Raw genomic sequence first — 23,514 nt, 5'->3', positions numbered from 1 at the left:
TTTGCTGGTTCTTAAACTGGCTCTGCCTCAGTTTTGGCAGGATCTGGAGAAGACCCAGTGTGTCTTGGCCCCTGAGCCTGCCTTGGAGAGCTCTGTGTGCCAGAGCACAGGCGGCCAGGCTGGTGTCACATCCCTGAAGGTCACCCATCCTGCTTGCTTCCGTTGTGGTCGGCGGAAGTGTGGTGTTTAGACAGGTTCCCTCACGGCAGCACTGAAGTCCACAGGCGAATTCCTTAGTGATTGACCTTCAGTTTCAAGAGGACACAGTTCTGGCAGATCGGCATTCTGTTTTCTTTTTACTACTGCAGGTGAAGAGTGTTGAGCTCAGCCCCCACACAGATTATCAGCTCAAAGCTGTGGTTCAGATGGAGAACTTACAAGAAGCTATTGGTGCGGTGAATAGCCTCCACAGATACAAAATTGGCAGCAAGAAAATCCTGGTCTCACTTGCCACAGGAGCTGCTAATAAATCACTCTCTTTACTGAGGTAAAGAACTAGCCGTTTGTTTCAAAAATGTTATTTTTGGCCCAGAAACAATTTTAGAAATAATAAAAATAGATTTTATCCCATCCCCAACCCTCTTGTGATGCTCACATATGCAGTAATGCTCCCCCCGCCTCTGCCTCTTGATAGAGTTAGAAATAAGGTAGAAATTAGTAATAAACTAACTAGAATAATTTATTCTTGTTCAAGTCATTAATCAAAGATGAATCTCAGCTTAATCTTGGCCGGCATTTAAGAGTAAAATAATATGCCACATATCCAGAACAGGTTCTAAAAATAGTGGACCTCTACAGCAAAAGTTTATAAGCCTAGAAAGTCTGGAATACTACCTTCCAATTTTAATAGAAGGTAGATTTATCTATAAGGGGTAAATCTACAAAGTTCTCTGCTTTCAACTTGCAGGTACATCTTCAATGTCAAATAAACACCCAGCCTCATACATCTACATTATAATTAGATTAACCTTAGGAGTCTGGTGATGGTTTTATTCATGATATGCTTTTGACATAGAGCACTATTTATGTTTTAGGTGTACAGCATGGTGATTTGTGCGCCAGTAACCAGTCAGTTATACTTCAAAAAAACAAGCAAACTCACAGAAAAAAGTGATTAGCTTTGTAATTACTAGAGGTGGGGGTGGGGAGTAATTGAATGAAGGTGATCAAAAGGTACAAACTTCCAGTTATAAGATAACCCAAGTACTAGGAATGTAATGTACAACATGATTAATACCGTTAACACCGCTGTCATGCATGAAAGTTGTTAGGAGAGTATATCAAAAGAGTTCTCATCACAAGGGGGAACATTCTTTTATTTTGTATCTTGATGAGATGATGGATGTTCACTTAACTGATTGTGGTAATCATTTCACAGAGTATACAAGTCAAAACTTCACCATTATTTTAAGTTATTTTTTTATTTTGTCGAATAAAAATAATCCTATTGAGGAAAATTTGGAAATTTTAGGAACATAAAAGAAGCTGGGGACAGAAGAATCATCCATAATCCTATGGCTCAGAGCCAGTCGCTCTTAGTGTATTCAGTTGTATATCTTCAGCTGTAGGGAGTCCTCCCCCATCTCTCTGAGAGAACTACACCGTGGCAGGAGACAGGCTCATCTGCCCTTTGCTTTCTGATACACAGGTGTGGAAAGCTCTGCTTGAGTCTGATAAAATCCCAGTGTATGATTAAATATTCTTTAATTGCCGTGTTCCTAAAGTCCATTCCTTTAAGTTTTTCTGGAAGCTCAAACTCTGAGAATAAATGAGTGTATTTATTTTGTGTATAGATTGTGTTAATGAACTCTTGTTTTTAAAAACAATTTGGAAGAGAGAGGAAGACATCTGTTTTCTAATGGGCTAACCGTTTTTCTTGCAGCGCAGAAACAATGTCCATTCTTCAGGATGCTCCCGCCTGTTGTCTGCCTCTTTTTAAATTTACAGATATCTATGAAAAAAAGTAAGTGAGGGTTGTTGTTTTCATTGATTCAGCCAGTGCTGATGGGCGATTTACACTGGGGGAGCCAGGGGAGGAAGTAAGACCAAGACAGTGGTGTTCAGATTGAAAGTCCAGTTTTAAAAACACACATTTTAAAAACGTCTTTTATTTTTAGTAAATTTAGACCTCAGTCCCTAAAGCTGTACTTGTATTTTTTCCACTTGGCTGATTTGTTCTATTATTCATTGAGTGAACATTTTCAGGCACCTTGTTGACTGTAAGCTCTGGGACAGCAGGCACTGGATCAGACGTAATACTGAGTCTTCGGTGCTCAGTGCTCAGCAGACACGCAGCAAATCCCAGTGGAACAAAAGGCTCTGGAGGGTGCAGAGCTGGGAAGACAGCCCATTTTGGGGGGCAGGGTGTGTGTCTGAAAGGGAAAAAGACAGTCACCATTTATTGTATAGAACAAAGAAAACTGTCCTTACAAAGGAGAAAATGCCTTGAGGTTACAGAGGGTGCGAGGAACCAGGAGCTTGGCCATGGGTGGTGGGAGCCACTGAAATGTCAGAGAAAGGAGCGGGAGGGGAGGTGTGGTGGGAAGGCTTCAGGCAGGGACGGTGTCTGAGCTGGAATGAATGGAACTGGGGGAGAGGGGGCCATGGAACGTGGGGACCAGTCCCGGCTCTAAGCAGGCACTGTCAGAACAGAGGAACTAGACACCACAGAAGTTTCAGGTGCCGGTGAAATAGGGCTTAGTAACTAGTTTTATGTAGCAGGCAAGGTAAAAAGTAGAGGTCAGTTTGATTCTGAGTGTTTTGCCCCAGTTGACTGAGGGAAAGGTTATATGGTTAAACTGGAATAGAAAAGAAATAAAGCTTGTTTAGGAGGTATAGTAAGTTTTTAATCTTGGCTTTGGGTATCTGAGATTTAGGGAGCAATTGGAATGTCTGGGAAGAGAGTTCAGGGGGTCTTCTACACATGTGGAGTCTCCTTCAAGAAAGAAGTCAGCTCTGAAGGTACGGCAGTTGTTTGCCTAAAGATGGTCTTGGAAGACCTGGGAGCAGATCAGTTCAGAGGAATGGGAGGAGAGCCAGAGAGAGGGCAGAACGGGGTGGAATGCCACTAGGGCCTGGAAGCCAGCGGGAGCCCAGAGGCCAGAGTGCTCTCAGGGAGTGGGGACAGCCTGAGAAAGTGGTGCGAGGTTTGAAGCGGAGGAGGAGGCAGCCTGTGGTGACTTGGAAGCTGATACCAAAGAGTCCTGTGGAGAAGATCCTGGAGGGAACAGGGTGGCAGACTGGATGGTGAAACAGCAGAGGCGGCTCTCGAGAGACCAGCTGTTTCCATTTCAGAGGAGATGCAAGCGCTGCAGACAGAGCACCGAGGAGACTGGGCTTCTGTGGAGCGGGGCAGTGTTGAGGGGTGGGGACCAGACTTAAGACTGACGTTTGCAGGGAGATCTGAGCACGTAGACAGGGCACTGGGAGGAGACCATTAGAGCAGGTAACATTGAACAAGCACGTACTGTGTGCTGAGCTTTCTGCATATATACCATATATCCCCATATCAACTTCATGATGTAGGGATTGTTGCCCCGTTTTACAGAAGGGCAAACTGAGGTGTAGGTTGGTTGTATAACTTGACTAAGGTCTTACAGGGAGAATCAGGATTTGAACTCACATCTGTCTGCCTTCAGATCCCGCACCTTTGTGTTCCAGGTATGAAAGGCACAAGTCAGTGGTGACTAGGGAGTCCAGTCTAGTGTAGATCAGGAGACTGAAGCATCGTGGACGTGCGCAGTAGCTGGAAAGGGGAATACCTCTGAGGGATGGGCACAGAGATGGTGAGAGGTAATTGGAACTGAAGTGGAGGCCAAATTGACAGGGGTTATAGCAGATAGTTTTCCATCAGAAATTTCGGTGAGGCATTTACAGAGACTATGGGGTCGGAGAGTATGTACCAAATAATACATATAATCACTGTAATGGGCAGTGGGCCCAGGATGATTGCAAGGAGTGCTGAGTGTTACTGGTTTGATGGTGAACAAATTTATAGTAGAATTATCCCAGTTTCACCTTTCGAAGAGACAGGGATCCATTCTTGGTTACAGAGCTTTATCTAAACAGGTCAGGCATTTCTCTACAATTGGAAGAAAAATACTCTCTTTAAGTCAGCGTCTCTCTCTCTCTCTTTTTCCTTGTTTCTAGGTTTGGACACAGGTTGAATGTGTCAGATCTGTATAAACTAACAGACACGGTTGCAATCCGTGAACAAGGAAATGGCAGGCTGGTGTGTCTCTTACCCAGCAGTCAGGCCCGCCAGAGCCCCTTGGGGTCTTCCCAGTCTCACGACGGCTCCTCAACAAACTGCAGCCCAATTATATTCGAAGAGTTAGAATATCACGAGCCTGTCTGCAGGCAGCACTGTCCCAACAAGGATTTCAGGTATGTTACCCATTTCCTTTGAGAAACAATCATTCTGGAAAAGGTCGTGGAGCCTCTGTTAGAGTTACCTTGGGAACATCTTAGGCCACTGAGAAATGTCAGCTCTCTGTTTCTGTTCTCTTTTCCGCAGTGAGCATGAATTCGATCCAGACTCTTACAAGATTCCTTTTGTGATTCTCTCCCTGAAGACGTTTGCGCCCCAGGTCCATAGTCTTCTGCAGACACACGAGGGCACCGTGCCTTTATTAAGGTGACTGTCAGAGCCATTGTGATGCCTTCCTTCTCCTCTTTCTAGAAAGTCTACCCTCTGCCTGTGCCTGTCCCAGAGCACGCACTGTACCAGGCTTCAGCCTAATGTTTTTGGCTACCACTTGTAGTCAGTGTATCTAACATGGGATTCATTCACTTGATATTTCAATAAGAACATTTCATGTTTGTGCTGAATTTTAGAAACATCAGCATGCGTGGGGCAGATTCTCCTCCACAGAGAAGAGATGGTTGGAAGTGCTGTGCACAAGTACTGTGAGAGTGCACAGTCTCAAATAGTTGTAGATTTCAACATTTAAGGGAGAAAAGTATTCTTCAATAGTCTGTTTAACCACATCATGGGCCACATGGTAGGCTTAAGAGAGGGGCCAACATGGTAGCAAGTTGTTGTAAAGCCACTGAACCAATATGTTTAGAGGAGCTTGAACTTGGAACCTGGTTACCTTACTTTTAACCCCCTCTGCTAGAAAACTGCATGGAATTTTGGGTACCATCAGAATGCATCAAAGAGAGACAGTGATCACTTCTGTAGGGCTTCATTTGAACTTTCAAAGCCAGACCATGGGCATCTTAGCAGAAATTATTTATTAATGGATGTGTTAAAAGCAGCAGTCTGTTTGCCAGGGGCTCTGTGTTTTCATTATTTTAATTAACCTTTTTCCCTGCCCCACTTCAGTTTTCCAGATTGTTACGCCGCAGAGTTTGGTGAACTGGAAATAGTGCAGGAAAACCGAGGCGGGGGTGTCCCCTTGGAACACCTCATCACCTGCGTGCCAGGTGTGAACATCGCCACCGCACAGAATGGCGTCAAAGTAGTTAAGTGGATTCACAACAAGCCCCCGCCTCCAAACACAGGTAGGTTTCAGGTATTTGGTCCTTTGAAGCCACGGTCTACTGCAGTACAGGCTGCTGGCCTTTCTCTCAAATAGCAGCACTGTTTGCCCATCATAAGGCAGCATGGTTGTTTCCTTTGATCTTTTAAAAACTCCAGAGTGCTGACGGTTTGTCAGAACTAGACTTTGGAAAGTACCAGCATAAATTATTTTTTAAAAAATGTTTTCTTAAACCCAGATTCCACAGTTACAAATCTTCTCTAGTTATCTAATTTTGTAAAGCTTGTTTGGCTTGCCTTTTAAAAATCATTTCAGATCTTTGAAGGAATTATCTCTGAATATTTACTCCAGCAATTTATTCTGATCGATGTTTTTGACTTTGATCAGTGCAAAAATAGATTTAACTCTTAAGTCAGGGACCAGGACCTTTGATCTGGGAGATGCATGAGATTCTGGGCTTCAGCAACCCCTGAGCTGCAGGTGTCTGATCCTGTTACCTGAGCACAGCACTGTTGCCTCGGCCCCCAAACTGCCTCCTCGTCAGCTCCCACCTTCCCCTGCCCCTTCCCTGTAGGAAGAAAGGTCAGGATAAGGAGGGAGCTGTTTGTACCGAAGCCTCTCCCAGCCTTTCCCCTCGGGCGTACACCCTCCAGGTCCCGGTGGTGTGCTGGTTCCTTCCTCCGTTCTCCTGTGTCATCAGCCCACTAGTCCCTTATAAGGGCTTCCGTCTGATTATTTATACTTTTGTAAATAAAATAATCAGTGTCTTAATTACATGGACATTCAAGATAAATTCGAAAACCTGTTTCTTAGTTTTATCTCATGCTAGTTCTGCATCATTGCTTTCCGTGGTTATCTGGGCAACATTTGCAGCCCCTCTCTGGGTTCCTTAGGCCCTTCTGGGCTACCTGCTTAACAACCGTTTATAACTTTGTTTCTATGGGAAAGTGTGTTAGTGACGACGTCACAAATGGTTCTTTGACATACAGCCATTTAAGCTGAAAACTTCCTCTCTATCTATTCTTCCCTTTTTTTAACTGAAATTAATTTATTTGGAATCCCACTTTTTTCCCGAAACTAAATTTATTTTTAACTGAAGGAAAATTGCTTCACGGTGTTGTGTTGGCCTTTGCCATACTACTCTTCTCTCTGTTAAGTTCTCACTGCGTTGAAGTACGCTTCACTTTGGCGACTTGACTTCCAGAAGCAGTGGGACAGCATTGGCCAGTCTGTAAAGGAGCTGGGCTGTCCTGTTGGTTATACAGGACCTGAGTTCGGCAGCGGGGAAGTGACACGGCTCTTTGGTCTTGTGCACTGTCGTTACTGAGTTCACACAGGGAGCGCAGGTCAGTTATTCCTCGTTCTGCTGCTGCAGTCACGCTTTATGTCTTTTGCACGTTCCTGTTTTCTCCCCACATATGCATTAGACCCTTGGCTGCTGCGTTCTAAAAGTCCTGTGGGTAACCCCCAGCTGATCCAGTTCAGTAGAGAAGTGATCGATCTGTTGAAGAACCAGCCATCCTGTGTCATACCGATCAGTAACTTCATCCCATCTTACCATCATCATTTTGCAAAGCAGTGCCGGGTGTCGGACTATGGCTATTCCAAGCTGATCGAGTTGTTAGAAGCAGTGCCTCATGTGTTGCAGGTAAGGAGTGCTGAGCGCGCGTTTGTTTAGCAGTGGAAGTGTCCCTCTGTGGCTTTGACTCTCTGCCAAAGAAACAGGGTAGCTGGTAACTGAATTCCTAAGAAGTCAGCTCAGAGCAGAGCATCCCGTAAAAACTTTCTTTATACACGTGTGTGTCTTCTCAGTTGTTTAGAAAGCTGTGAGTTTCCAACTAAAAGGAACTCTTAAGTGCACTAAGGAGTACTTTTCTTCTCACCTCTATAGACTGCCTTCCTTCCTCCTAGCACAGTCCTCTCTAACTCTTCCATAGGAGCTGCTGTAACATGGGCTGGCTTTTCTCATGAAGGAGTTCAAGACCAGTTACTGGACTGGAGCCTGCCAGTGCTTCCTAAGGAGTCTTTGCCTATTAACCTACAGTGTGATAATAGCTTCCCACTTGTAAACAAGACCTGCAAAATTTGAGCTGTCTTTTAGAGACAAAATCAGTTGCTCAGGCTGATAACATGTGACTGTTTAGGAAAGAGTGTGCAAGGAAAAAAAAGGGATCCCAGGCATGTGAGCAGTTGTTCATTCTGACACCCACACTTCGTTTATCTACCTGTGTTTCAAAGTGCCGATATCATACAGAAGGATTTGTACCCTGAGGGCGGTAACAGGAGAGAGAGCGCGAGCCGTCAAAAAGAGAGTCAGGCTCTGCCAAGGTCTTAGGAGTGTAAATAACCCAAGCGTCTGGTTTGCAGATTCTTGGAATGGGCTCCAAACGTCTGCTGACCCTTACCCACAGGGCCCAGGTGAAGCGCTTTACTCAGGATCTACTCAAACTTCTCAAATCCCAAGCCAGCAAACAAGTCATTGTGAAAGAATTCGCACAGGCTTATCATTGGTGAGTTGAGAAAAGAAAAAAATAAAAGCAGATATTTTAAGACACTTGTTCTTCCGAATTTAAGAATAATGATCTAAGTTTTTCATTCAGCATTCTTTGGGAAAAACTTAAAAAGTGATTTTGGCAAGTACTGCTTCTCATTCTTCACCCATCTCCATGATTAAAACCTAGGTGTTTCTCAAAGGACTGGGATGTCACTGAATATGGTGTTTGTGAGTTGATTGATATCATATCAGAGATCCCAGACACCACCATCTGCTTGTCCCAACAAGATAGCGAAGCAATGATTTGTATCCCCAGAAGAGGTACGTGCCTTAGATTTGCTGGAAGGAGGTTGTCCGTCTCAGTGGTTACCGTGACCGGGAACCACACAGGGATGCTCTCACCCACTCCTTGTGGTTCCTGGAGGTGCCATGGAAAGTGCAGTGTGAACTCTGTACTGCCAGCCAGTGGATCCTAGCTTCTTCAGAGTAGGGGAAGGCACTTGTTGAGAAGAAAAGCAGGCTGTTTTTTCAGAACTCACTCTAAGGGAAAAGGGGAGCATAACCAGCACTTAAAGAAAATGTCTCCTTAAGCCTGTCTGTGGCTGCTTCTGCTGTAATTACCCGCCTGAGTCAGCTACCTGGCTGTTGCTTGTCTGATTTTTCACTCTTAAGATGTTTTCCTCTGCACACCTGAGAAGGAAAAAAGACACAAATGAAAGTTCATCTTTCACATTTTGCTCGTTGAGCTGAGGTCTGAGATGGGAACTAAGAAAAATTAAATCTGTGTACAGTCATGTTCTTCCACGCATGTTGATCTGTGGAACGTTCTTAAACTGTGCTCTTGCAGGACACTGAAGTCCGTGACGTCATAGTGTTCCAAAGCTAAAATGACTATGGTCAGTGTTTCTAGAATCCTCATTTAAAATTTAATAGAAACATACATCTAAACATTTCTCCCCTGTATTTTTATCAAATTTTTGGTACCTGTTGCTGCTAGCAATTTTAACTGAAGAGCAGGTAAATAAACAAAGCACGTGAATATTCAGAGGTGTGATTTAATGAAATAATTTCTAGATTACGAAAGTACAGAGATATGTTTGTGTGTCATGTTCATGTATATGGAGTGGGTGTGGGGAGGCGGAGGGGCTAGAGAAATTATTTCTAGCTTGTGAGATGAAGTCACATAGCTGTGTATGTGAGCGTGTGTGTATCATGGCTTCCTGGCGTTCTGCCCTAGATCAAATTTGAAAACCATCTGGAAAGAGAGAAGAGAGTGTTTTAGGTCGTGTTTGGAAGGCAAAGATGGTATCTCTTATAGTCTAGTGCATAGGACTAACCACGCTAATAATGAGAATACAAATATGTCAAAGATGATTGTGGTTTATGGATTTTTTGTTTGGTTTGTTTTTTAAGAACGTACTCAGGATGAAATAGAAAGGACAAAACAGTTCTCCAAAGACGTTGTGGATTTGCTGCGGCACCAACCCCATTTCCGGATGCCCTTTAATAAGTTCATCCCCTCTTACCATCACCACTTCGGCCGGCAGTGCAAACTTGCATACTATGGTTTTACCAAACTACTTGAACTTTTTGAAGCCATACCTGATATTTTACAAGTAAGTGAAGAAATTCTATCTTTCAGAACAATATGGGGAGAATAAAGGAAAATCCAGGCCTTTTTGCCTTGGAAGTGGCAGTTATAAAATAGGACGAAAATTTGCACAACTGAGCATGCACACTTGTTTTGGCTGCGACGTGCAGCGTGTGGGATCTTAGTTCCCCAGCCAGGGATCACATTCGCATTCCCTGCTTGGAAAGTGTGGTGTCTTAACCTCTGGACCACTGAGGAAGTCCCTGCGATCAACCATTTTTGACCCACACAGTGCTTAAAAAAGTTTTGTGTGTGCTAAAATACACATTACCTGTCTGTTTTTAAGAGTATAGTTCAGCAGTGTTAGATATCCTCGTGTTGTGCAACCAATTTCCAGAACTTTCTAACCTTGCAAAACTGAAACTAGACAGAAGTGCTTCTTAGTTCTTGATTGTGTATATTTTCTTGCCAGTGTATCCCATGAACAGTCTCCCTTTCCTCCTCCTGTGTTTTCCAAGGTATTGGAATGTGGAGAAGAGAAGATTCTCACTTTGACAGAAGTTGAACGATTCAAAGCACTAGCTGCCCAGTTCGTTAAACTCCTTCGGTCCCAAAAAGATAACTGCCTTATGATGACAGATCTGCTTAAGGAATATGCTAAGACTTTTGGTTACACATTTCGTCTCCAAGACTATGATGTCAGTTCAGTTTCAGCTCTAACACAGAAACTCTGCCATGTCGTAAAGGTACCGGGATTGTTTTCTTTCACAGAGTGAGATTTGTGGTGGTGTAATCCTCACTGGGATAGCTGCATGTGATTTAGTGTTTCGGTATTTACACCTTGCGCTGCTCACTACTGTTTCGCAACATGTTCTGTGTTGTTAATACCTTATTGGGTCATAAGACATAACTTAGGTTTGGTGGGTTGGATTTTGGGGATTGGCTTAGTGGGTCTATTAGCAGCCTCCCCAAAGTAACATCTGTGAACCGATGCAGTCACCCGTGTATCCCAGGGTGTTTACTCTCAGGTGTCTCGGTCCTGCTGACCTGAAGTTGGATCCTTCTGCACAGATCTTTGTCTACAAAGTTTTGGGGAGACTGAAATCACAGCTCTCTTCTCCTTTCCGGGTTCTTTTTTTTTTTTAAGATCCATCTCCCTGATAGGCTTTTTTTTTTTTCTTTTTAATTTTCACTGGGAGTATGGTTTTGCTTTCCAATGTGTGTTACTTTCTGTTCTATAGCACTTCCTTCTGAACTTACGGAGTAGATTTAGGAGCAGTCTGGGGCTCAGAGTTGCCTGGGTGCTGGTGAGGCTGAATTGGAGAGGGTGGCTGCCTCTTCCTCCCCAGACTGTGCTGTGTCAACCCTTCTGCCCTGGGCAGAGTGGCCGGACGGTTTGCAGGCTGCCCTTGTCACAGAACCAAGAAAACTCCCTGCAGGAGGAAGAAATGGAAGGAAAAGGTGTGGAGTAGCGGCTGCCCCAGTCACAGCTGTGGGAGGAGTCTGTTTCTGTGCCGGGCAGTTAGAGGAGGAAGACCCTTCACGGGAGGCAGGGAGGCAGCAGCTGAGAACAGAAAGGAGTCTGGCGGGGGGAATGGCCAAGGCCAAGGAGGAGGGCCGGCGGCAGCACCTCCACGTGCTCCCGAGAGAGGGCGGGTGTGGCAGGACTCCCAGGAGCTTGGGGCCAGCCTGAGTGCAGGCAGGTCAATGTGCCGCCGGCCGGAGCAGGCGCAGCGTCAGGGTGACGTGAGACGGAAGCCACACGGAGTGGGCTGAGCAGTGAGGAGGCATGAAATCGGCAGCAGGTAACTGACAGCTTTTTGACATGTTTGCCTGTGATGGAGAAGGGTGCGAGACCGCGGTACTGAGTGAGCCAGTGAGAACTCGGGGGCCGGTCTTCTTTCCAGTCTGGAAGGCTTGGCGTGTTTGAGAGCTGCCACGGCGGAGCTGCCTGAGAGAGACTGACTTAGGAGAGAAGGGGTGATGGGGTGAGGGTCCCGAGGAGGCCGGAATTGTGGCCGTTGGCTTTCCGTGGAGGGAGGCATAGCTCTGAGGTTAGTATTTTGACAGAAGGGAAGAGGGGTGGGGCAGCTGCAGATGTGGGCGAGTTTGGTGTGTGTCACCAGGCCAAGGAGGGAGTTCCCTCCTGAGAGCTGTTCTCTGTTACGTGCAAGGTGAGCGCAGCTGCTTAGAGAGGGAGAGAAGGTTCAAGGTGGGATCTTGCCAGAGGGGTGCCATGAAAAGGCCTAGGGACAGAGGAGTGTAGAGTATTGACAAGAATGTTAGTGAGGTAATGGCCCATCAGTGCCAAGATGGATAAAAGAGCAAAGTGAAGCAAGGTGAGGGCTCCTGAACCAGGATGAAATCGGAGTCTGTGCTGGCAGAGCTGAAGAAACGTCAGAGTTCAGCATTCACATTGCTTTCCTGTCTCCCACTCCGGTGTCGGCTCCAGCCTCCCTGCCCTTGGATGCAGGATGCGTGTGTGTGGGGTGGGCGGGGGTGGTTGAATGAGTGATTCCGGAGGTGGGCAGTGATAAGGTCTCCAGTGTGGCCTGGGTTGGGGTCTGGAGTGGAAGAGTAGAAGAGTATGTCTTTGGAGATGAAAACATGGAGAAACTGAAAGCCCTGGTGTGAGACAGGCCCCCAAGTGTTCGTTTGCTCAGGGTGATGGCAGTGGTGGTCTTCAGTGGACTGAAGACCCTAAGCCATGACCACCAACCGTGATGAAGGAGGGCCAGCAGCTGGGGCGTTGGGGTGGAGTGGTGAAGCGGGGAAAGACGGCAGCAGCTTGTGCCGCCCCAGCTGCGCTCGGCGGTGTCCTGGGGGCTTCTGAGAAATGCCAAGCCCTCTACGATTCTTAGAGAATAAGGCCAGGTATGTTTTCAGCCTTGGCATTTTTGATAAGCTCACTAGGTGATTCCAGGGTGTAGCCTATGTCAGGAATCCTTAGTAATGATCTGACCAGATAATCTAAGAAGATGCCTCGGAGTCCCCTAGACTTGGATCTGTTGATTGATTAAACCCCAGGTCTGCGGAGGCAATCTGCAGTTCTGAATCTGAATCCATAACCACAGTATTGGAGTCAGAGTCCACCCACCAGCCTCCTGTCCCATCTCCGGGTGGGCGTTGGCACCAGAGACGCACTGCTATTGGACTGGCTCGTCAAGTGCTGCCCCCATGCTCTGCCTCTGAGGGACCAATGCTTCTGATCTTGACCGTGGTGCTGGCTGGACATCAGCTAAAGGGGAAAACAGCCAGCGTGGTGGGCAGTGGTTCGCCTGCCCGTGCCTGAGCAGTGTGCGTCCTGGAGGTCTGCCTGTTTTCACTCCAGGCGTGACTCACATCCCAGACTCGCCCTGAACCAAGGTCTGCAGGTCTCAGTCACCAAATGCTTGTTTCTTCACATGCTGTTTGGTCCCCAAATGATAACCTGTGTCTCTTTGACCAGGTTTCCCTCCCTGTGCAGTGAATCAGGTAAACCCTTTATCTCCTTGAGAATCTGAAAAAAAAATTGTGAAGTAGACATACAGTCAGACGTGAAAGCACCAGCTGTTTTTTCATTCCTGATGGACTAGAAGAATGCTGCTTGCCTTTGGGCAGAGAAGGCCTTCTGTCACCTCCTGTGTCCGGTCCCTGGGACACACCCTTGGGGGCGAGTCAAATGTAGAGCAACTCTGTGGAGAGTCACTGCAGTCTCACCACCCCCTGCTCCCTGAGAACACCAACCCTTAATCCATAAGCTTGTGCCAGTGGATGTCAGCGGGCCGGTCTCTTCTTGGAGGAGTGGTGGAATCCATGGGTGTTTCTGATTATCGACTAGCAGGGCAGGAGAGAACAAGTTCTGCAGTTGGTCCATAGTGTTGGTCTGGAGTCCCCAAGAATGTGCAGCAAACCCATTCACTGTACTTCAGTTTTGCAGAAAAATGGATCTTCCTCTGATGGTCTCACTTGCCAGTCTGAAACTAGATGAAGAGGGTGTGACTCAGGCCATCTCTCGAGTCCTGAAGAGGGTGCATTCTTGTTTCCCCCAGGTTGCTGATATGGAATCTGGCAAACAGATTCAGCTGATCAACCGCAAGTCTCTGCGTGCTCTCACTGCCCAGCTGCTGGTGTTGTTGATGTCTTGGGAGGGAGCCACCCACCTTTCTGTCGATGAGCTCAAGAGACACTATGAAAGCACCCACAGCACTCCTCTCAACCCCTGTGAATACGGGTTCATGACCTTGACCGAACTTCTGAAGAGTCTGCCTTACCTAGTTGAGGTATGAATGGTAATTATTCTGGAGCTGCCGTAATGAAAGTCACTCTATCAGGTATCTCTCGATCACGGAATGGTCCAGATTAGGCTGATTGGTCGTTTTACAGATGAGCAGAGGCCCTGGCAGGGGCAGGCATCCTGCCCAAGCAAGTGACAAGCGGGGATGAGAGCCCCAGCCCCTGGCCCCTTGGACTGAGGTGCCTTTTCCTGTGTTGAGCTGGATGCTGCTGCTGCCACCGCTTTCTGAATTAGGTGGCTTATATGATGGCTTCAAGTCACTTACCAATCAGATGCAGGTCAGAAAGGAAGGTTGACTGGATGGTCACCAGGTGGTTACGTACTTCCTAGGAGAAATAAGTAAGATCCCAGTAAAAAGATCAAATTGACTCCAGATTTTTAAGAAGTTAAAACTTAGACCAGTTAACACAAATTTTTGAGACTGAAGGTCACTGAAATTTTACTACTGACAAAAGGCACCAGGGGGACTTCCCCGGCAGTCCAGTGGTTAGGGCTCTGATCTTCCACTGCAGGGGGCGTGGTCAGGAAAAGTATGATCCTTGCATGCCCCACCGTATGGCCAAAGAAAACCCCCAAAACCCCAAAGGCACCAGAACTAGATGGGTTAAGAACTGAGTTTCAGCTCACCTAAAGAACAAATAACTCCAACCTTTTAAAAACCTCTTCTAGGTCACCTGGAAAAAAAAAAGATAGGAAGCACACCACTTATTTTATGACCCTAAAGTAACTTTAATACCAGAAACTTAATATAGTCCCCCCAAAGAAACTGATTCTAGCTAGGATGTTAACTAAATCAGCAGTGTAAGAAAATGATTGTTACCATATAGCTACGTGATTGATAATTAAATAATTTAAAAGCTCTCTCCTTGGGCAAACATTAATCAAGCTCCCTTGACCATCTTCTAGACCACACCGTGTCCTTGGTATTCTTCCTTGATGGGCCCCCTCGCTCAGTTTGGAGAGAACTTCCCTGCCATTGTTATTTGATCATCCTAGCCTGCCTTCTGCAAGATTTCTGTTAGATCAGTTTAACAAGAATTCCCCCTGCTCTGGGTGTCCCTCTCCTCAGCCCCCATGGCTATAAACCCACACTCTTGTGAATTTCCTGTCTGGAAAGGACACCTAGGGCTTCCCAGGTGGCGCTCGTGGTAAAGAATCAGCCTGCTAGTTCAGGAAGGGCAAGAGAGATGGGTTCAATTCCTGGGTCAGGAAGATCCCTGAGAGTAGGAAATGGCAACCCACTCTTGCCTGCAGAATTCCGTGGACAGAGGAGCCTGGTGGGCTACAGTCCAAGGGGTCACAAAAGAGTTGGACACTGAGCGCACACATCAGAACAAGTATGAACTAATATATGACCACTAGTTGTACGGCATTTCAGGACAAAAGGCTTCCCATAGCCAGCTAAGGCTGGGAAAGATCCCTTCTCAGATCTCCAGGGAGGGCGTGTTAAAGACTGAAAGTCTTACGTAAAGAGATTTAGTTCGTTTCTTGAGGACAGAAGAGTTTTGTGCTTTTGCTGTTGAAAGGACACTGAAGTCGTCGCCTGCATCCCAGTGTCCTGGGGAGATGAGTGTTGGTGGCCTCGGTCCCCACTGTCTGCTGCCGCTCTGTCCACCTGCGGGTGAGCTCTCCCTCCTCACTGCCTCCTTTCACTGAGTTTACCGGTTTCCTTGCTTTCTGACACACCATTTCTTCACACGTCTGCTGCCAGAGACCTGCAGACAGAATTAGAGTTGCTCAAGGCTGTAGTCCTCTCTTGGAGGAGATCCTTGAAGCAGGCTCCCCTTCTCCCTGGCTTATGACCGATTTTCAAGTTTGACTTGGCGTCTCTCTTCAGTCTCAGAGACCCTCTTTCCCAGAAGGCAGGACCTGTCACTCTGGAAGTTTCTCATACTGCTATTTTCTCCTGGACCAGGTTTTTACTAATGACAAGACAGAGGAGTGTGTGAAGCTCACAAGTCTGTATTTGTTTGCCAAGAACGTTCGGTCTTTGCTTCATACTTACCACTACCAGCAGCTTTTCCTTCATGAATTTTCCATGGCCTATACCAAGTATGTGGGAGAAGCACTGCAGCCCAAGACGTACGGCTTCAGTAGTGTGGAGGAGCTGCTGGGAGCCATCCCGCAGGTGGGTGTTCTCTGAGTTGCTTGAAGGGTGTCCTCTGTGGGACAGAATGAAAAGGCAGGCGTTTTGAACCAGTCCTTTCAAAACGTACATACTGTTGGCCCCCCCGCCCCCTCCAAAAAATGCTTTTAGTGTTTCTTCTTCATTCTGCAAACCTTTGTTAAATTCATTGGAGGAAGACCAGGCATGGGGATCCCAGAGCGGAGTCCTCACAATGTACAGAAGCTGATTAACCACATGATGAAGAGAGGAGGGGCGGGCATTGTGAACAGGCGCAGGGCAGTGAGAAGTGGGGGGCCAGTGGGTGCCTCACCGCAGAGTAAGAGCTCGGTTACGGGGGCAGGGACTCTGTGGGGAGAGCAGAGGAGACTAGGGGTGCTGTCCGTGGAGGAGTGGAGAGAACCAGGAGGGGAGGAGGAGCCTGGCATTTGAAGTGGGAAAGGACGCGAGGCTGGGACAGCTGGAGAGCGAGGTGAGGGGCTTGGTGACAGAAGCATGTGAGGGGAATGCTGGGAGCCATGGGCCACTGCTGCCCCTTTCTTGGCAGAGGTGGCGGCAGCATGGTTGGGTAGGGGTCTTTGTTTTAGGTTTAGTGAGCTTTAGCTTGAGAGGCATGAGGGAGCCATTCATTCTTTTTAAGGTGAACATAGTATCTGGAAAAGCTGATAAGAGCACCCGCATGAGAACCAACTTCATTTATGTACCAGAGCTGGTATTTGGGAGGTGATGTCTTTAAGAGCCATAAGGAGTAAAACCAAGTCTCATGATTTCTGAGATGACACAGCTTTTTATAAGGGGCGTGTGTCCCCATCCTCTGTTGCTTTAAAACAAAATGTCGAAAAATTTTTTGTGACATTAATTTACTTTTTAAATCCTAATATGTTTATGTTACCAGACATATAACTTTAGGGTTTATTTTTCCTCCTTTTCCACTTCATAACCAGTAGTATGTCTTGTGTGCAGGTCGTCTGGATAAAAGGACATGGTCATAAGAGAATTGTAGTATTAAAAAATGACATGAAAAGTAAGTACTCCCCATCCTTGCCCCCCTTCACAAGCCCCAGGTCTGTCACCTGCTCCCCCTCTGACGGGTGTTTTCTGTCCTCCAGGTCGCGTGAGTTCACTCAGTCTTTCCCCTGCCAGTCATGAGACCCAGCCCTCAGCTCCCGAGCGCATCCTGGAGGTGCCCGAGTCTCCCCCAGCCTCGGAACTCAGACTCGGAGTGGGTGGCGACGGTGAGAGAGGGAAAACTCTGGTGACGTCTCCAGGACGTAGCTTGGGGTGGAGTCAGAGTGGGTCAGGGGAAAGGACAACAGCAGGGTCATCTTCATTCTTTAAAGGGAAGTGTTGGTACATTTTTCAAAGGAGTCTGGTGTTTGGTTAATAACAGAAAAAACTGGCCTGTGTTTGATGGTTGACCAGTTAAGGCTCTTGAAGGCTGTTGGTAGCCCCTGTTAGGACAGTATGGCAGCCCTCTTCAGATGTTAAAAGCGATTCTGATGCTTGTTAAAATACTTTAAGACAGTTGCAGTGGGATCAACTCTGCTGCCCTCGGAAAGGGAGATGGAGCTTAGCTCTGCAGGCAAGGACAAGTGAGGCTTACAGTCAAGGAGCAGAGCCAGGGCTTTGGTGACTGGGAAACTCAAGAGAAGATGTCCGGCTTGGAGGATTCCGGCTGACCTGGGAGGGTTCTTAGACCTCAGAGGTTGGGGGTGGGGTGGGATGAGGAGCTTGATGAGATATCAGGGGTGAGGGGATTTCTCTAAACTCACTTCCCAAGGTTCTTGCCAAGAGTGGCCAGGACAAGGACACAGAAAGCTATGGTCAAGGGCTGGCGGGGAAGGGGGCTGCGGAGCCCGACCCCTGACTGCAGTTGTGTTGGGGGTCTTAATCGCAGGACTTCCCTGGGAAAGAGCTGACAGGAATGCACTAGTGTTACTGAGGCCCGTCATCGCGGCGCCCCGACTTTCTGTGGCCCTCTCTGTGTACAAGATAGGGATCTGCTCACTTGACTTCTCCGCCCATTGCCACTTTATCTTAGGGCTCTGCAAGTCATTTTAAATAGTTAGAAGCGCTGCTGTGCTGTGTTGATCGGGTGATTGGCTCTAGCATTTTACAGTTCTACAAAGCCCCCGGATGTGCTCGTCCTCTCAGGCTGTTAGCACAGCCTCCAGCAGTCACCTCCATCCTAACCAAGAACGGAAATTCCAGAAATGGCAGCTTACCTGAGAGCATGCAGCGAGGCAGCGACAGAACTGGGGCCCGAGTCCTCCAATCCTGAACATTGGCTCCTTCCAAGGACTTGCTAGGGGCTTTTAAATTGTCCTTTGCTGTTCATAAGAACACAAATCGGGCTATCCTGGCTGCAGCATTTTCACTTACTAGAGAGAGGACTCAGACCTTTCTGTTAATGGGTTGTGTTTTAAAAAAAAACAAACCTGGCGTTGAGTACGTCCTGAACTCAGGGAGTCAGGGAGAAGGCGCACCTTGGGCATGGACCACAGCCACCTGGTCCTGAGCAGACCTCCCCCCGACCCCCGCCCGCCTCCCCCAGGGCCCCATCCTGTGGAGCAGGAGCTGCTGCGCCTGACCGACGACTCCCCGGTGGACCTTCTGTGCGCGCCCGTCCCCTCCTGCCTGCCGTCCCCGCAGCTGAGGCCGGATCCCGTCGTTCCCCAGGCTGCTGATCTCATCTGGTTTGAGGAGCACCCTCAGGAGCCTTCAGGTGGGAGACACTGCGTCCCTTGGGGAGCGGGCTCTCGTGGCTTTAGTCAGACAGCAGACATTTCCCGCCAAGACGTTAACTGTGTGATGGAAGTAGAGAGCCACTACCTTTGCAGGCACAAAAATCCGTGTGAGGATTACTCCAGACCCTTCTGTCAGCTTTCCTGCAGGCTGGGCTCACAGCCTGAGGTGCTGGCGAAGCAGCAGGCCAGGGCACGACAGTGGTGTTGAGGGCACTGCAACTGGGCTCGGGCGGGGAGCCCAGGGAGCAGCATGTGGGGGCCTCCTCGGCTGTGCTCCCCACTTCGTAAAGTGCAGCAGCTCCAGGGGCAACCCCTACCCGTCACCAGAGCCGAAGGTCTCAGAGGGTCCTGGGGCTCCAGGGGGCTGTGAGTAGGGGAGGGAAGGGGCATCTGCATTCTTGAACCCCAGCTTGTGGCGCAGGCAGGGGTGGCCTGGGCCCCAGGGTGCCCGGCCAGGAAGGGGCAGAGCCAGGACTGGAGCCCCGGCCTCTCGTCTTCGTGCCCTATCGCCAGCCCCCAAGAGGCCGGCCTGCCTGCCGTGTCAAGGAGGGCCTTTCCCCGTCACCTCCTCTGTCGTGACGGGTCCTTCCCTGCTCTGCTGACGCTGCTGTCCAGGAGACAACCCTGCTGCTGACCACAGGCCTCAGTCTTCTTACCAGTCTCTGGCTCTGTCGCCCAGAGAAAGAACCTGAAAGAGGCTGTTTGTCTGGAAGATGGGTAGGGAGACGTGAACCTCCCTGGCTGCTGAGTGGACCTGGGCTGTGGCGACAGCAGGGGTGATGTCCCTACAAGCCTAGACTTGATAGGAAATTGATGGTGGCTCTTCCGTGGGTGTAGCCTTGGTGTGTTTAGTGTACTGAGTTCAGCCATCCTCGTGTGATGGGGAGAGAAATAATCTTGAGTGGTGTTGACAGGTTTGTCCATCATTTTTCCCCCAAGAGTGTCAGCCTGAGAGCTGAGCCGAGGCTCTGCGTCCCTGCCGTCACTTTGGGCCTCTGTGAGCCTCCGGTGTGGGAGCACCTTGCACACGCAGTGGGAGCCCAAGGCACAGGACACATCTCTTCCACGTGGTGTGGCTCTGTCCACACAGCAGGCTAATCATTGGTACTTGTGGCTCAACCAGAGAAAGATAGTCTTTGGACGCTGCAGGAAAAGTGGGCTGCTTCTCTTCTTGGAGTTTAAAAAATACATATTTTGTTTATGTATTTGGCTGTGTCGGGTCTTAGTCACGGCACGCGGGATCTTCGCTGCATCGTGCGGGATCCTTTATTGCGGTGCCTGGACTCTAGTTGTGGTGCATGGGCCCGGGAGCTCCACGGCACGTGAGATCCCAGTTCCCCGAGCAAGGGATCAAACCTGTGTCCCTTGCAGCGCCAGGTGGATTCTCAACCACTGGACCCTCAGGGAAGTCCTTCCTCCTGGATTTCTGAGGGTATTTCTGACTCCGTGTGGTTCTCCCCTTACCTCTGCCTGCCTGTGTGCCTGCCTCCCCCACCTTAGATCCCTTTGGAGCAGGGGAATGAGCCAGGGCTCCCTGGTACCAGGGCCCTTCTGTCCTGAAAGTCTTTAGGTCACATGTGGCTTTCTGGGTCCTTCACTACCTGACAGAGAATGAATGGGCAGAGAAAGCAGAAAAAAAGGGCTTTTAAACCACAGATGGCCCGTTGATTTGTAGCCAAAAATGATGGTCTCTGAAGTTTTGTAATTCAAGGAAGAGCAGAGACGCAATTTTTAAAAACCTGACTTATGTGATACCTGGTATTGGCCGCAGAACTAACGTGTAAAGTAGACCATGTGCATGACAATCAGGAATTAATTTTTTGAGAAATGAGAGGAACTGAAAACCAATACTGCTGGCAGGTGCTAGAACTGAATATGTTTTGCTTTCCTGTGTTTACAGAAATTATGATTTTAAACCAAGAAGAGAAAATTGAAATTCCAGTACCAATAAAGAACGAAAACCTGCCCCCTGATCCCAGCTCACCTGGTGTCTCAGCAGCTGTCCCAGCGCCTCCCAGCCCCTCCTCAGAAACCCCAGAGTCGCTGCTCAGCAAGGACCCCATGGAAAGCCCAGCCAAAAAGCAACCCAAAAATAGAGTAAAATTGGCAGCCAACTTTTCCTTTGCACCTATAACCAAGCTTTGAGTCTCATTTGAACATAGAATTAGGATGGGAAAACACTGTCTGATTCTGCACACAAAAGCAGGTTGAAAAAAACACAACCTTTTCTGTTTTCCCCCTAGAAGCCAGTTATTTCATTTTTAGACATATTCCGTATGTTTTGTTTCTTTTACATTGAATGCAGCTTTAAGCTGAAGTTTTTTCTTTTCTTTTTCTCCCCCACTTGTTTGGGAAAAAAAAAATATCTTGGCATTTGTTAAAGAATCCTTAATATATTTTAACAAATTTTTCTTAATTATTATGAAGTATAATGAATGGTGTTCCGTAAGAAGACAGCAGGGAGAACTCAGCTCGCAGGAAGTGGTCTTACTTCCATCAAGCCACGCCAGTGGTAAAATCTTACATGTAGCATAACGTAGTCTCTAAGCCTGTGTTTACTGATGTGTTCAGACAGTATTAATCAAATGCATGAGATGGTGATGAAGCAAAAGTCTGTTCAGTGATCCTGCGCGATCACTTACTGAAGAAGGGTGGGCAAGGCAGGAGGAGTGTATGTCCTGGTTGGATGTGAAGGCTCCTGGCTTCCATGTGACTTGTAAGCGTGCCTTGTTTTTTTATTTAACTATGTCTGTAGTTGACAAATGTGGCTTCATCTCAAATTTTTTAAAATGTTTCCACTTTGGGGTTCCATTGAGCTTTCTAGAAAGTCAAAGATGTTTTAAGCTTCCCTTTTATGTTAAGTTCCAGTTTGACATGGATTAGGTTAAGGAAAAGAAGATGGTCTTGGTGTCATGAATTTAAAGTCAGCATTTGAATTCCAACACACATTATTGTGTGTCGAAAGGCAGCGTTGGGAAGAGAGTCTGATTTTCTAGAATATGCATCAAATGCATAAATTACAAATCAGAGGTGAGGAGGGAGGTGCTTTTGACAGGAACGGTATCGATGCTCTTTCCACTAGGAAGAGGCAGAAATTCTATCTATACATAGGAAGGCCAAGGTTGATCAACTTAACCTTGTATTCGTAATTTTAAAGCTGGTTTTGATAGCTGGGAAGCTTTGTATGCGCGTGTTTGTGTCTGTTAACTCAGTGTCTTTTAATAGCGTCTGCTTTTACTGTTACTTCTCGCTGTTGGAAGCATGTTTGGGTTTGTTTGGGTTTATTTTGGTGTCTGATGTTGGCATTTATGGAAAGCCAGCCTTTGAGGGAGCACTGCCCTGTGGAGTGACCTTCGCCTTGAGGTGGCTGAGGCATCCGGAGACTGGCGGCCTCTTACGCCTCCTGGAGAAACCTGACATTTACAATGGGTTGTATTTGTTGGGCAAAAAGGCGGATTCATTCATAGAGCAGGAAAAAACCTGTGGGCATAAGGTCTTCCACTAGTTAGGTGGTTTCTTTTGGGGAAATGATTCTGTTTTGTAACTTCTAGAAAGCCAGAAAATGGGCTCTGATTTCATAGCCAGCATTTTGATAAAATGCCACAAATTAAGGGCTCTTGAGAGATTTTTTACAAGTAAGATTTTTTGTTCCCCAAATCTTTTCAATGAAGCCAACGATTCCCAGTTCTCAGCACACAGCCCCGACCAAGGTGGAGCGGCCCTGGGAAAGCCTTGTAGGCATCGTGGCACTCAGTCTTCCCGAAGGCATGTCCTCTACAGACATAGTGTGACAGTCAGTAAAATGCAGAGGTGCACTTTTTTTTAGAAAGCTTTTAAACATAATGATAAAGATGGTGTTGAGAACATCAGTGGCCTTATTCTAAGATTTCGTAAGGCTGAATTTGCACATGTGGACTTTAGTTTTGCTTGAAGGTAGAGAAAGTGGACTTTAAAAAATGCCCGAGGCACCATTACAAGTCACTTGGAAAAGCCTCAAAGAGCAGCTTCTTTGGGCACCAGATGAAGAAGAGACTGGAGTTGTGCGCTGTCGTGTGGGTGTGGTCGAACCATTCACGGAAGTCGCCAGGAGCCTGGGACGTGTGCATGACTCTTAACAGCCACCGTTTGAAGATGTGCAAAGCTCATGGTGTCTGTGATGTGCTCCGCAACGGCCAGTCCAGTTGCTATCTATTTTTTTATCTAGAGGCTTAATTGATGTGACAAAATGACGTATGAGAATTAAGACAATGAAATACTTTATTTCTGGGTGGAAAGAATATATCAGATTTATCTGTTTAAAAGAAAAAAAGAAGACAAGTTATCACCAAAACCCCCTTTCCCATCTTGCACTGTTTGTTTTGAATTGATTTTGGGGGAAGAGATGTTTTTCTCAACTGTCTACTTTGTTTGAACACTTCTTTTGTGGTTCAAGTGCTGTTTTGTGTGTTGGGACCAAACAGTTGTCAATAAACTTTAAAAGCAAGCATCACACTTGAGTTCCCCAAGTGAGTGTTCTGTTCGTTTGGGTGGGGAGGGATTGTCCCCCAGGTCTGTTGGCGTCTCATCCCTTCTGGGAATCTGCGAGGTGGGAAGTAGATGGGTCTGGCATCATGGAGCCCCTTTGAATTTGGCATCTGGCCCCAACAGGTGACTGGACTATTGGCACTTTGTGGTCAGGACCCTCCAGGGTTTCCAGCCTTGCTCCAGCTTATAATCATGTGAGGAAAATATAATAATCACGAAATACCCTCTGGTTATAAAACTTGGGAACTCTCTCCCTGGGAAAGAAATCCAT

The 23,514-nt window shown here is 47.4% G+C and overlaps 1 protein-coding gene across 2 annotated transcripts in view; it reads left to right on the top strand.

Moving 5' to 3' along the window:
- MARF1 (meiosis regulator and mRNA stability factor 1) overlaps positions 1-23,210 on the top strand; it is a 39,735-nt gene extending 16,525 nt beyond the window's left edge. For both annotated transcript variants that reach the window (XM_015104093.3, XM_015104092.3), the window contains exons 12-27: positions 309-487; positions 1,883-1,963; positions 4,150-4,386; positions 4,517-4,636; positions 5,330-5,508; positions 6,914-7,134; positions 7,854-7,996; positions 8,168-8,301; positions 9,394-9,596; positions 10,090-10,317; positions 13,603-13,833; positions 15,763-15,975; positions 16,936-16,996; positions 17,082-17,207; positions 18,527-18,697; positions 20,620-23,210. In XM_015104093.3, the coding sequence (XP_014959579.2) occupies positions 309-487; positions 1,883-1,963; positions 4,150-4,386; positions 4,517-4,636; positions 5,330-5,508; positions 6,914-7,134; positions 7,854-7,996; positions 8,168-8,301; positions 9,394-9,596; positions 10,090-10,317; positions 13,603-13,833; positions 15,763-15,975; positions 16,936-16,996; positions 17,082-17,207; positions 18,527-18,697; positions 20,620-20,864 (2,772 nt within the window). In that variant the 3' untranslated portion in view covers positions 20,865-23,210. The remainder of the gene's footprint in view (positions 1-308; positions 488-1,882; positions 1,964-4,149; positions 4,387-4,516; positions 4,637-5,329; positions 5,509-6,913; positions 7,135-7,853; positions 7,997-8,167; positions 8,302-9,393; positions 9,597-10,089; positions 10,318-13,602; positions 13,834-15,762; positions 15,976-16,935; positions 16,997-17,081; positions 17,208-18,526; positions 18,698-20,619) is intronic.
- The last annotated feature ends 304 nt before the right edge of the window (positions 23,211-23,514 follow it).

Source organism: Ovis aries, chromosome 24 (assembly GCF_016772045.2).
Source record: "Ovis aries strain OAR_USU_Benz2616 breed Rambouillet chromosome 24, ARS-UI_Ramb_v3.0, whole genome shotgun sequence".
NCBI classification, from domain to species: Eukaryota; Metazoa; Chordata; class Mammalia; order Artiodactyla; family Bovidae; genus Ovis; species Ovis aries.
Note: the sequence above shows the minus strand (reverse complement) of the source record. Positions and strands in the feature narration are given on the sequence as shown.